Raw genomic sequence first — 15,058 nt, 5'->3', positions numbered from 1 at the left:
AAATATTTCCATATCTCATAGCAGGCATTAGATATTATGTAAAAGCTGAGGGTCCATTTGGTAGATGCCTAAAAAATGGGTTTATCTCATTTTAATTAATCGTAATTACACATTAGTGATTATATCTCTTTTTGGTGAGGGTTAAAAATAATATTGATAACCAACAATCATCGTCTCTAATTCATAATTATGATTAACAAAATAAGACGGCGACCAAACTTCTCCACAAAATCAATTTGAAATGACAACGTCAAATACACACTTCTCTGAGAGGATTGAGACTATCAAATGCAGAACATTACAGTCGATTGACACACATACAGACAGGGAAATATGTAGCAGAGCCATTCATAGTTCATACTGATCATCCAGCAGGTCCCCCACTATGGATAGGCCATGGCTCAAAATCAAACAAACTAGAAATTCCTAATTGCTCAAATGGAATGTGGGATGCAGGTTGAATTTTTAACCATCTCTTTGCCCTCAAAAACTCAGATTGAATTGGTTGGGATCATCTCCATCCTGTGATTATTTCGCCTATGTCCCATCCATGATAAGGCGTGACACAAAAGCTTTCTTCACATCCCCAAATGAAGATTGCATTGCACTTGAGAGAAACTTTTCGATTCAACTAAGAACTCGTTAAGCTCCAAAATCACAAGCAGTGCTTCATTTAGAAGCTTCAACTTCTGTTATCTAATCAAAGTCACCAATATATAATTTGGGCACATGCGTAAAGGACACTCTAAAACTACTCATCAATCATTTTTGAATTGTTTTGAAATTGCACTGGTTTCTTTCACAGTGGAAATCAAGATGCAGAATTCAAAAAATAATGCGAATGAGAAATCAACGGAGATATGTATCTGAATATACAAAAAATGAAACCAGTGGCGGTGGCTGCAACAAAATATTTAGTTACCCAGAATTTAGCTTCTGATACTGAGAAGACTGTCGACAGGAAGGCTACAGCATATAACATCAGGATGGGCATCCTTAGCATCATCAGCACTTTGCAACCATCCACGGACATGCCTCCTCGGACTGGAAATAACTTCAGAGTTCACAGAGGAATTAGGAAGAACCGTACCAACGGATGAGAATGAGAAGGACCCTGTTCCTAGATTCCGTGGCACCATGTCTATATTATGAAGTAATGCAGTTTGGACAGGCAAAATCTCTGAAGTGAATCTGCTTGAAATACTAGAACAGAGAGGGGGCAATGCATCAGGGACAGAGCTACCACCTTTGATCTCTTTACATGGGCCAAAAATAGCATCATGGGTTCCACTCAACTTGCATTGAGGAATCTGCCACAGCGGAACATCTTGACTATCAGGATTTGTGTGACCACCTGAAATGTTCTTAAGCACATGAGTTTCATGGATTCCTTCGTGAAAGCTGGCTACAAATACTATTCTGGATATTAGCTTTGAAAAAAAGGAAAATGAAATCCAGACACCATATAGAAATGGCAGAATTTCCATGTGTAAATATGAATGATAGGATTAACTTTCAAGCATGCAACCATCTGCAAACAAAACACGAGTGCCCCACACCTGTCAATGTGGCCAATGTTCAAAATATCGGTATCATGTTATTTATCGCATCCTTGGGATACATATCAGTTATCGCACGGGATATATCGTTTGTATCGGGTAATTTATCGTACTTATTGGGAAACATGGGAAAATGATTGAATTTTTCAATTAAACTTCAGGGATTGTTAAAAAAGACCTTAATATACACTTTTAAATTCATAACATCTTAAAAAAGAAGTGCACATAATAGGTTCCTTTGTATAGGGTCTTAAGCTATGCACTTCCTGACTGAACGAATGCAACTATATTCGAATTGAATGCATAACATTTAAAGTGTATGTGATGATCATTTCATCAAACACTCCTAAATACTTCGAAATTAGTATCAATTGATAGCTGGTTGAAGGGAAATTTCGAAAAAATAAATATTTTAATAAATTTTTAATTAAAAAATTATTTTTATTTTTCGAAAATTGACGAGGACTTAACAATCAATAGATTAGCCCTCATACATGCTTGATTCATGTTTGGAGTGCAACATTAAAGCAATTTGGGAGAAACTGGGAAATTTTCGAATTTTTCCCAAATTTTCTAAATCGGACTGCCTATACTCAAATTTCGAAAATAGGGTATATGTGACGATCATTTCATCAAATACTTCTAAAAACTTCGAAATTAGTCTCAATTGACAGTTGGTTGAAGGAAATTTTCAAAAAAAAAAAAAAAAAAAACAAAACATGGAGAACTAGTGGATATCAAAATCAAAGCTCCAATTCCGTGATTTTTCATGCAAAACATGAAGAACCAATGGATTTATAACAATTTGATATCGATTTAACATAATTTCAACAAAAAAAAATAATAATAAGGATCGGAAATTGAAAATGCTCACCAAATCGAACATGTGGGATATATCGGCACTACTTGTGCATTTCGTATCACACAGGTGGGATATATCGGTAAAAACATTGAATATGGCATTCATGCATGAAATCAGTCCCATTCATCAGGCGGGTGCCACTGTGAATGTGCCCTAGCCTAGAAATCAGGCATATCCACTCACCAGGTGTGCCACACATCCCCAATAGATATAGACCATTGGTTATTCTTTTATGTCATTCATTGATTTCATGAACATGGCCTGCCAAAGATTGGATCAGCATGATTTTCTCACAATGGCACATTTTCCATGAAGCCTTGCCTGATGAAAGGCCCAATCTTGCATGTGCCTGACAAATGGGTGCTGAGACCATGGTTTGCAAAACAGGCAGCAAATCATTACCTCTTTCATCTTCCATTTCCGGCTTGCATATGGACTTCTGCAGCAATATTGTTTCTGCAAAAACTATCATGACCAAATTCTTGATCTCCTCTCTATGGGATAACTCCAGAGGTTTGAAGGAGAATGATGTCATCCACGTCTCAAGCAGATCGGGTATTGCAGGGATAATTAGCTTCTCCACATGTAAAGAAGAGAGCATCTGATAAAATAACTTTAAGTTAGAAACTATCCAAAGAAAGATGAGCTCAAAAATCCAATTTCTCCACTTAAAAGTCTGCATTCACAACAGAAGGTACGTTTGCTGAGAATTATTTTTCAAGAAGATAAGGAAAGAGAAACCTAGATAAACAGAATAGTGTTATAATGAATTACACCAGATGTAGAAGGAAATTATATGACTATTGTTGCTAATTCACCCATCCCAATTGCAAGGACAGTCTATAATATAAGAGGAAAACTTTGATACTCTAGCAGAGCATCATGGATGATCCACAGGCGCTTTAGAAGTACTTGGCAATTGCATACGCAGCATACAAGCAATGTCCGTACATCTAATCCATTGGAGGAAGGAGTGCGAAGTCCAGCCCACCACCTTTCTCCAGTCTTCACTCTTCAGCATTTCACCTGATCCCAACTGTCCCAACTCCAGACACGAACATCCAGTTCTCAGTTGTTTACATGAAACATCTAGATTTCATGCCCTTAAACTGTCCCAACTGTCCAGCCTTTACTCAAACAAAATTTTCACCGTTAATGTTTTCAGCCATAAAAGCTCCTAATCAGCTCATCAATCTCAATCCATCCATTAACCAGCCCTTGCTCCCTTCACAGTGCCCCGAAGTGCATGAGGCTGTGATCACAGTGCCAAGGATGCAACACTAGCTGAGCCCACAATGGAGGCTCAAAACAATGAGCTCGTGCACCTCAGACAACAAGTTGAGTTGTTAACTCAGCAACTAGCACAATATGAAGGACTGATTGCATGAAGAGGCCACCTAAATCTGGAAGTATGCCGCACCTTCAGTAATTCCTACGACTTGGACAAAGGGGTGAACCAGTTTCACAATCCTGCCCTGCTTCAGGAGGCACAATTGATGCACAAATCTCAGTATCAAGGTTGAATTACCAGAATTCCAAGGATACTCAAGAGCTGATAAATTCATCAACTGGATGAACATGGTCAAGTGTGTGTTTGATTATGGAAACGTGCTTGATGACTAGAAAGTCAAGTAGTCACCATCAAGCTTCAAGGGTTAAGCACTCACATGGTGGGAACACATGAAAGTCGCATACGAGATGAGAAGTAAAACTAAGATCACTAATTGGAACAAAATGAAAAAAAAAAAAAAGGCTACATGAAACTTTTCTACCATTCTATTACGTCCAAATCATGTATCAACGGTTGCACACATTTCACCAAGATGAACGAGTGGTGGATGACAGAAGATTTAATTAACTAGTTGCCTAAATGACCTTAGTGAGTCAGATTAGTAGTTTGTCATGAGCTATTTGAGTGGCTTGACAGCTTGAGACCGCCTATTCGTGATGTTTTAATACTACAACCGATATGAACACTTGCTGAGGCATACGCATACCCCTGCACATTAGTGGTGGAATTGCAATAGAAATATGGCTACGAAAACTTGTGAAATGCATCTAAGTGGGCATGCACAATATGAGTAGCACCCAAGATGGTGGATCTCAATGACTTCTGGATCCCATCCATGTGTGCACTCGTTGCAAGCTCCCTCCGACTTATTCAGCTCGCATGAACACTGTAGCTGCAGCTGAGTGTGTAGGCAACAAATCGCTGCTTCAGTGTTTCAAGTGCAGAGACTAGTTGCAGAATGTCGTAAAGCTCCTGGCTAGTATGAAAAGGTAAACAGCTCATGGTAGGGCAAAGGTCCTATCCATGACGAAGAGCCAAATGAGGAAGAACTAGTGGTCCTATGGGATGATGTGGGTGAAGCCCTTGTTATACAAAGGGCCTCTTCTTTTCCAAATGAGAGACGCAAGTGGATTGGCCTAATAGTGACAAAGACCTTAACAAAGGTCCAGCCTATATTGAAGTGCCTCCTAAAAGTCACTCGTGTTTCTAATAAATCTCCCACCAAAATATCATACAGATGATCGGATTCATTCAAGCATTGTCCATATTATCTGCTCTATTGAAGGAAAGAGTTCAAAGTCATCGCTGATGAGGGTAGATGGGAAAATCTTATTTCCAATGAGGCCATTGATATACTAAATCTAACAGCTTAAAAAAAATCCCCAACCCTAAAATTTTTGGCCCAACAAAAGGCAGTGAATTCATCTTGTCCAATCAATGCATGGTTTCATTCTTCATTGGAAAAACATAACATGAAGTGGCTACAAAGTAGTTTCAATGGATGGCTGCAATCTTTTATTGAGGCGTCCATGGCAGTTCAAACTTGGAGTGGGGACTCACCATTATCGTAATAAAATGTACAAATTCATGAAAGATGGTGTGACCATTGTTGTTCACCCTACACAAGAAGAATTTATCTTAGAACTTCGCACATCAAAAGTTGTAGAAGGCAGTGAGCCTCCTAATCAAAGTACGGATTGATCCCTAGTGGGGGAGTACAACAAGCTCAAAAAGAAGAAGATCAGATAGTGCAAGGTCATTCAGAGGGGAGAGAGGGAGGGAGGGAGATTGCTGTTAAAGAGGTGAAATAGAGATAAAATGGCCTTATGTTCTATAAGACTATAAGGGCCTATTTGGGAGCGTGGATTTTGAACCCCCTGGATTCGGAACCCACAGGATTTGAAAACCCCTGGATTTGAAATCCTCTTATTGTGTTTGGCACCCTAGATTGGGAATCAACTTTAATCCAAAAATAGCTAAGCATGATATATTTACAGGTGTTTGAATTTAATTACTAAATCAACTTTAATATCTCTAACTAGTGACGTATGTAATGTTTGTAATAAGCCTGCTGAAATATTGATGCGGACATCAGTGGTGTGCCCTTTAGAGTGTACTAGAGGAGGAGGCGTCACCGACAGAGTACCAGAGCGGAGAAGTTGATGTGGATGGACGACGGGTCCATCGGACCCACTTTCTGACGCGCTACGAGTGCAAGAGCGGCATGACCGCACCCCGACCATAGATCCATGGATCGGATTTTACACCCTACCACATGGGTGTTCACCCCGACCATAAATCCGTGGGTCGGATTTCACATCCTACCCAAGGTGTCCCATATCAGTATCGGTTGGCGTAACGGTGACCTCCAAAACCGATACGGATACGGGGTCGTAACGGCGATACGGGGGCGTAACGGCCCGTAACGGTGTAATTTTTTTTTTTGCCAAAAAAATATGTATTCAATTCGGAATATTCTAAGCATTCCAAATATGCATTCATTTATAAATTGGAACATGTTTATGGTGGTGTAACGGTCCACTCTTTGGTGAGAAGCTGTATCGGACTGTCTGATTAATTTTTGAACCAGGTAACCTGAATTTGACTACAAAATGTATATATTTAATTTTCTAAATATCTAATTTATATACTTAACAATTTAATATCTTTCTCCCAGTAATTCTTAAGAAAATGAAATTAAATTCAGGTAGATGGCGTTGCCAATTTCGGGCTGACTTGGAGGGCCAATCTATGCCCCAAATTAGCCTCAAATTCATGCAATTTATTGTCATTATCCCACTTATGTATTAGTGGACATTTATTGGATAGTGAATCATGAAAAAAATCAAAAGGCCCTATTTTAAAAAATAAGAGTACACAAAATAACAATTAAAACTATTCAAATAATTTGATTTTGGCATTGTGAGTTAGCAATTGCAGTTTATAATTTTAAGTTAATATATGTCTTTCGTACAATTTTTTAAGGGCTCAAATTAGGCAGGACTCGGATTGTGAAGCGTAACACACATGTCAAAGTTTTTTGGGCCCCACCCATGATGAATGTGTTATATCTAAACCGTCCATTCATTTGACGAGATCGTCTTAAAGCTTGACACAAAAAATAATACTGATCTAATTATCAAGTGGACCACACTGCAAAAAGGCAGTGGGGAATTGAACGTCTACCATTGAAAACTTTTTTGGGATCACAGAACTTTTAGATCAATATGAAATTTGCTTTTCCTCTTCATTCAGGTCTTTTTGACCTTATGAACAGATTGGATGGAAAATAAATGTTACGGTGGGCCTACGAATTGTTTAACGGTGAATATCATCATCTCCGCTGCTATTTTTGGTGTGGTCCAGACGATCTTTGGATACGATTCATTTTTTAGGTAATGCTCTAAAATAATATTTAAAAATAGATGAACAGTGTAGATATAATAAATACATCACTGTGGAGCCCATAAAACTTTGATCTCCTTTGCACCGTTCGTACAACTCGGAGCTCGAGGAGTGTCAGCGCTCGTCTTCGCGTGACACGTACCTACAGCAGCTTGCGCCTACAAAAAAAAAAAAAGGAGAGGAAAATCGAAAAGCAAAAAGAGGGAAAGAAGAGAAGAAAAAAGAGGGAAAGAACAGAGAGAGAGAGAGAGAGAGAGAGAGAGAGAGAGAAGAAGAAGAAGAAGGAGGAGGAGGAGGAGGAGGAGGCCACAGCCGCAGCCGCAGCAAGGTCGTAGCAGGCCGAGAAGAGAAAGAAGAAGAAGAAAGAGAAGAAGAAGAGGAAAAGAAAGGAAAAAGGTAAGGTTTTTTTCTTTTTTTCTTTTTTTTTCCAAGGCCCATAACAGCCGTTACGGGTTAGTAACGGCCGTTACGCTCGTAACGACCGTTACATGTACAAAAACGGGACTCGGCCGATACGGCCCCGTATCGCATAACAGATACCACCGTTACCGTTACGTATCGGCCGTTACGGCCGATACTTAACCGTTTTGGCACACCCTGATCCTACCACATAGGTGTTTTAGTTTTAGACTGTTTTGTTATTTTTCTTATTTCAAGGGCTTTATTGCAACTTTATTTATTTTTCGTCTTTTTGTTATTTTTCTTGTTTCCAAGGGCTTTAGTGCACTTTTACTTTTTCCATAGCTTATATATACGTTGTGAGGAACCCTATTTTCGTTATTATTGAATGAATAAGAATTCGTCTATTTTCTTCATCTTTATTCAAGAGATTAGGGTTTCAGGATTGACCATTGGGTGTTGAGGATTCCACCCCGATTTCGGGTTTCCCTCTTTCTAAGATCTTTGAGATGCAGGAAAAGGTAAGAATCATCCTCCTCCTTTTCTTTTGACGACAACAGATCTATAACTTCTTCATCTCGAACCCCTCATCCTTCGCCCATTTCGTTTCTCTCTGGATACCCCTTTCTAGTTCGAACGGAAAAGAATGATGGTTAGTCAATAGAATCAGATCCAAGCTTACTCATGGACTGACTTATGCTAGATTGTTTACGTGATCTTATGCTAAGGGGCATTAACCTGACGGAATAATTTCATCTTTGTGTTGAGATTTACCTAATCCCTTTGTTTGAAAACAGTTAGTTAATTGGTGTATTTATTTGAATATTCTTTAACCTGATTATACATGCATCTAGGGTTAGGTTATCACATGTCCCTGCATCAAATATATGCTTTGTCCGAAAATGATGAAATTCCAAGTCTCAGATGGGCCACAAGCACAAGATCATGTTTGAGTGACTAAGCAACGATTTTTAACCGTTGATTTACATGGACAATGTTTGGACGGTGCTGATCATAATATTAAAGTTAGTATAGTGATGCAATTGATAATCTAATTGTTTTGGGATATCATTAGTGGGCCATGTGCCCAATAGAATAATAATATGGTGACACACATGTTACACATGTAACTCTGGGAAGGATTTTAGATGTAATCCAAGCTCTCACCGTGGATTTCAAACTCCCTCTTTGAGGGGATTTGAAACCCCTAGTTACTTTATGCTACCAAACAACCAGGGGATTTGAAATCCCCTCAAATCCCCCAAAATCCATGGTGCCAAACGACCCCTAAGATTCCTTATAGAAGCATGGGCATATACAATATCATTGCAACTCTAAATGACCGATATTGTCAGTTACTTTAATTTAAACACTATGATATTCAGGTACTTTGTTAGAGTGCTAGCATACAAAGGATACAATATGGATAAAGCATGAACATTGATGCAGCAGTGTCATGCTATTTCTGTAACAATTGTACATGCATTTCAATATGACATCTATAACACAGTATCCCTTATATACTTCTCTTATACTGTTAATATATTGTCAGTGTTGTCGTCATCGTCACCGTCATCACAACCTTATCCCTACTATTTGGGTGCACTTTGTAAATTCTATTTCGCCAATCAATCAACATTTTGAAAACTGCCTTTCACACCAATGTCTCCATGTCCATGCACGTATCAGGGTACCACAGAATTAAAGTTGCTAACATGAAAGAGTATTAAAATATATAATTCATGTTCACAAAATTAGAGAAAGAGCACACATGGTACGTGAAAGTTGAAACAGAAGGTTCTGAGAAGTAAGAAATGACTGCAAGCATATTAACATATGATTGGTAGTATCAGTAAAAAGATGCATACTTCTTCCACAGCCTTCAAAAGGCGACGGCACATGCCTTGTCGTCGATACATGGGTCGTGTTCCGATGAATGGCATTTCCGCTGAACGCGTTCCATGGATCCTATATTACCAATGGCAACAAAAAAACTAACTAAAATCAGTGATGCAATCCATCCAGCATATACCTATTAAAAAAACACCACATTACAAGAATGATCTTTAGGGGATCTAATAAAAAAAATGCATATTTCAACAGCAGAATATGCTAGAGTAATACAGGGAAGCGTGGAGAAGTAAAATACTAAGAGAAACTTGGCACTACCTAGGAAAATCATTTCCACAATAAGTCGGTGTGCGGCAAGACAAAAGAGCCACACAGGTTCCCCATTTAAATCAAATTCCTGAAAAATGCATATCCATGAGCATTTAAAACACAGTTCAGCAGCCCATTCCCACTAGAAAAAATACGTAAGTGATAGCTACCATAAACCTACTCACACAAAGCTGATAGATTCATGGTCCTAAATATTGTCCAAAACCAAGTTCGCTCAGCCAAATCGTCTCAGTTTTGGTGCGCAAATGAAACAAGCCACCAGAACAAGTTGGGGCGGGTCATTCCAGTTTCAGTCTCCTAGCAAGTCGCACTCCGCTACTAAAAACCGTTAGAAGCATTCCATATGTTTTTTTTTTTTTTTTTAAATCGCAGGTAAGGCTTGGCCATTGAGTATGGCAAGGATTTTCTAAACTAGATCCACCTAATACGAGTATGGCAAGGATTGATTATAACCAGTGTTCAGAATATGGGTATAGTTAGATGTATTGATCAATGTTTTAAATAGCGCTAGCGTGACGCATAGCGCTCAGCCCTCTATAGCATGTAGCATAAGCTACACAATACTCCTATTTTTTAATTTAAAAATAGGACAAAATAATAAATAACGGAATATATATATATATATATATATAAATGCCTAAAAGATGATTCATTTTATCAATTATAAGCATGTTCAAACAAGTTATTAGCAAAATCAAATAATTATCACATCAGTAACTTTCTAAGCAAACCACTTTCATTAATAATGTCTAATTGAAATCACAAGTCACAATTATGAAAAGAAATAAAAATCCCATAGGTTAAAAGTATCAAGTACAATACAAGTGTCACATTCCTCAACATTAGATACAAAGAAAATGTGAAAAAAGTATATAAAAAAAAAAATAGTAAAAAAATACATTGTAGCTTACACTACGTACACTATGCGCTATCTAGTTGTAGTGTACGCTATGCGATGTGGTCTCTTACATATCGATGGTACTCATCCTCAATGCAGTAATATGCCCATCAACATTGTTTTAAATATCGACAATATTGGCCAATATATCCCATGATATATCTTTTATCCCACCTATGCAATACGAAATGCATAGATAGTGCCAATATATCCCACCTATTCGATCCAGTGAGCTTTTTCGATTTTTTATCCTTTTTTTTTTGTTGTAAATCACGTTAAATCAATGTCAAATGGTTACAAATCAATGATTCTTCTTGTTTTCCATGAAAAATCATGGATTTGGAGCTTCGATTTCGAGATTTGGGGGAGATGGGGCAAGTTGCTGAAATTTGGGAAAATTTGAAATTTCTCAATTTCTCGCAAATCAGTTGCAATCTTTGTATCCAAACACAAAATCAAACATGTATCTTGATCTACTGATTCTTCTTTTGCTTTTGAATGTATTGCTTGTGTTTCCATACATGTCTTCATACGTTTATAAATTATATTAATAGACTTTAAATATACTTGCATCAGTTTAATTGGACGGTGCATGTATTAGGACCAAGGAATTCGGAATCAGTTATGTATCAGCCGATACGTAATGGTAACGGCCGACCCCGTTATGCGATATGGGGCATATGGGGTCATAACAGGCACACACACCCCCCCCCCCTCGATTTTGTAGCCGTAATGGTCAGGGCGTAACGATCATAAAACGACTAGTGTTTCTTTTCTTATCAAGCTTCAATTTTTCACTTTTTTTTACACTTCTTTCTTCTAAACTCTTCCTAAATCATTCTATTGCAATTTTCGACCACCCTTGCCTTGAAATTAAGGATAAAAACAACTTATAATAAGGATTTTCTTGATTCAAAGCTCCGTGGGTCATTTTCCAGAAATTTTTCAAAAATAGGTATTTATACCTTTTATTTAATGTGTTGTTGTTTTAATGGTAGAATATGATGTGTTAATCATAATAGAACATATTAATGTCCAGTTTACAGATTATTGTTATGATTTTATATTTTTTTTCTATTTACGCACTATTTTCGGCCCTGTTTTTAAAAATTCGAAAAATTAATTTTTATTTAATATGTTGTTGTTTTAATGGTAGAATATGATGTGTTAATTATAGTAGAACATATTAATGTCCATTTTACAGATTATTGTTGTGATTTTATATTTTTTTCTATTTTTGCATTATTTTCGACCATTTTCTTTAAATTCGAAAAATCATTTTTTTTATTTAATGCGTTGCTGTTTTAATGGTAAAATATGATGTGTTAATCATAGTAAAACATATTAATGTCCATTTTATAGAATATTGTTGTGATTTTATATTTTTTATATTTTGTTTTCTATTTACACACTATTTTCGGCCTTTTTTTTAAATTCAAAAAATTATTATTTTTATTTAATGTGTTGTTGTTTTAATGGTAGAATATGATGTGTTAATCATAGTAGAACATATTAATGTCCATTTTACAGATTATTGTTATGATTTTATATATTTTTATATTTTTTTCTATTATCGGCCTTTTTTTAAAAATTCGAAAAATCATTTTTTATTTAATGTGTTGTTGTTTTAATGGTAGAATATGATGTGTTAATCATAATAGAATATATTAATGTCTATTTTACAGATTATTGTTGTGATTTTATATTTTTTTCTATTTACGCACTATTTTCGGTCTTTTTTAAAAAAAAATTCGAAAAATCATTTTTTATTTAATGTGTTGTTGTTTTAATGGTAGAATATGATGTGTTAATCATAGTAGAACATATTAATGTCCATTTTACATATTATTGTTGTAATTTTATATTTTTTCTATTTTCAAATTAGTGACTTTATGTTTATATTTTCTTATATTGGACAGGTTTTTGAGCTTCTTACAGTTTAGAACATAAAATCATCTTTATTTATTAGATTTTGAAAACCGTATATAAATTTAGAATAGCGAGTAAACTCACAATCTCACATAGACATAGGTCATATCTAATCTATATCTACCTAAGGAAATGTTTGGGTTTGGCCAACAAGTGAGGATATTGGATGGCAACATTCTCAGAGCGTTGGTGGTATTAGGCATCAAATGAAGTACAACTATTATGATAGACTAGTAATTGGTGGAATTCCGCGTCTCAAATAACATTTGACACATCGAAAAGGTCAAGTGGCAGGATGTACTAGAGTATCAAAAGATATAATGATTTTAATGCAAGCCAGTCTGAATGAGTCGAAGGGTAAATGTGTTGCTAGACAAAAGAAGAAAGATGAGATTTTGGATGCGGCTTGACAAGAGGTGTTTGGTCCTGAATATATGGGCGTTTGTAATGAAGATACTATTGATTCTGACGAAGATTCATATCAGGAATTAACTATAGCTAGGAGAGAGAGCTTGCGTCTAACTCGTGAAGAGGAAAAACGTCGCCGCATGTTTGGTGCGAGTCAGTCAATACGTGATATAGGGGGGTCAGTGGGAGTGCAGCTGAGAGTGCGACTGCCTCTGCAGGTAGGGTTGGGGGTAGGTTTGGTGGGTTACGACGTATGTTTAGGAGCCGACGAGAGGCATCTTCACGTGATGCCCTTATACATTTGGATGAAGAAGTAAATGAGCCTAGGAGACCCTCTATTGATTCAATCCTGTTTACGAAAGAATCAACTAAACAAAAGAAGATAAAACAAATGTGGAGTAGAACTTCCGTTGAGAAGCTAGGTAGGGTAGCATCAAAGTTATTTATGCATGCCAACATACCTCCTAATGCGGTCAATTCTCCATATTGGCATGTTGTAATTGATGCAGCAACAGAAGCAAGTGAAGGAATTAAAGCTCCCATGGCTAGGGATATTAGGGGGAAATGGACAGATGCAGAGTATGCAGATGTGAAAGCATACGTGGCTACCTTTAAACCTGTATGGCAAGCCAAAGGATGCACGATCATGTGCGATGGTTGGACTGGCCCAACCAGACGCTGCATGATCAACTTCATGGTGTATTGCCACTTGGGAACCATATACCACAAGTCAATTGATGCCTCGGCCGTAACAAAAAATTCTGATTATATTATTGGACTAATGGATAAAGTTGTGGATGAGATTGGAGAGGAAAATGTAGTGTAGATTGTGACAAATAATGAAGCATCATATAAGCTTGCAGGACATAAGTTGATGAAAAAGAGACCACATATTTTTTGGTCACCATGTGCTGCCTATTGTATTGATCTTATATTGGAAGATATTGGGAAAAAGAAGAATGTTAAGGAAATGATCGAAAGGGAAAGAGAAGTGACGACGTTTATTTACAACCATAATCAAGTAGTTGCAATAATGAGGAAGTTTACAAAAGGACGAGAGTTATTAAGGTCTACGGCGACTAGATTCGCAACAAACTTTAAAGCATTAGAGAGTTTATACCAGCATAGGAGAGAGTTGAGTGAGATGTTCGCTTCTCGAGATTGGCTCAACACAAAACATGGGCAGGAGACATCAGGGACACCGGTTGAAGTTGCGAACACCATACGGGACAACAAATATTGGAAGAGAATCAAGTCGATCCTAAAGGTGATGGAGCCACTAATGAGGGTACTCCGTCTTCTTGAAATCGACGATGCACCTACCATGGGCTTTCTATACGATGTCATGGATAAGGCAAAGTTGACAATTCAGCGTGATTGTAGAAGCAGTGAGTCTTATTGGAGGATGATCGACAAGAGATGGACAAGGCAACTCCATCACGATCTTCATGCAGCAAGTTACTACCTAAATCCTAGGTACAGATATGCCCAATCATTTGTTGCGGATAACGAAGTTCGTGTCGGGCTAAAGAATGTGATAAAAAGATTAGAGCCTGACTTAGATATGCAAATAAAGGCATTAAATGAATTAGATACATTTGGAAATCACCTGGGTAGCTTTGGAGATGCTCTTGCACAGCATGCAGTATCTATGTTGCAACCGGCCGAATAGTGGATAAATTTCGGAGAGAGTACGAAGGCTCTCCAAAAAATTGCAGTAAAAGTTTTGAGCCAGACAACATCTTCTTCTATCTCCGAAAGGAATTGGAGTTGTTTTGCACTTATTCATTCAAAGAATAGGAATAGATTGCAGACTAGGATGTTGGATAGACTTGTCTTCATGCACTACAATATAAAGCTAAGAATGCGACGACATCATAGAAGCATTATAGCCGCTGATGACACAAACTACTGTCTAATAAACTTGGATAATATTTATGATGAGGATGACCCGCTTCTACCTTAGTTGGAAATAAGGAAAAAGCAAATTGATGACCACTAATACGCACAGCACAACAAGAGAGTCGTGCAGTTGTGTTGGACCCAGAAAGAGGGGCAACTTTTATGCCAAGTACGGCTCAAGATCAACAGAAGAGTACGAGCAGTGGTCGCATGACCGTGTCAGA

General features: G+C 37.4%; 1 protein-coding gene across 4 annotated transcripts in view; it reads right to left on the bottom strand.

The window, feature by feature from the left end:
* Nucleotides 1-642: 642 nt before the first annotated feature.
* Nucleotides 643-15,058, bottom strand: part of LOC131235489 (uncharacterized) — an 88,127-nt gene continuing 73,711 nt past the window's right edge. For 2 of the 4 annotated variants that reach the window (XM_058232677.1, XM_058232678.1), the window contains 3 exons: nucleotides 9,385-9,484; nucleotides 2,824-3,022; nucleotides 643-1,354 (listed from right to left, as the gene is read on the bottom strand). In XM_058232677.1, the coding sequence (XP_058088660.1) occupies nucleotides 930-1,354; nucleotides 2,824-3,022; nucleotides 9,385-9,484 (724 nt within the window). In that variant the 3' untranslated portion in view covers nucleotides 643-929. Of the gene's footprint in view, nucleotides 1,355-2,823; nucleotides 3,023-9,384; nucleotides 9,485-9,685; nucleotides 9,765-15,058 lie in introns of those variants that run through there. The other 2 variants (XM_058232679.1, XR_009166167.1) reach the window with 2 other exon arrangements.

This window comes from Magnolia sinica, chromosome 19 (genome assembly GCF_029962835.1).
Source record: "Magnolia sinica isolate HGM2019 chromosome 19, MsV1, whole genome shotgun sequence".
NCBI classification, from domain to species: Eukaryota; Viridiplantae; Streptophyta; class Magnoliopsida; order Magnoliales; family Magnoliaceae; genus Magnolia; species Magnolia sinica.
This window is presented reverse-complemented; position numbering and strand designations above follow the sequence as displayed.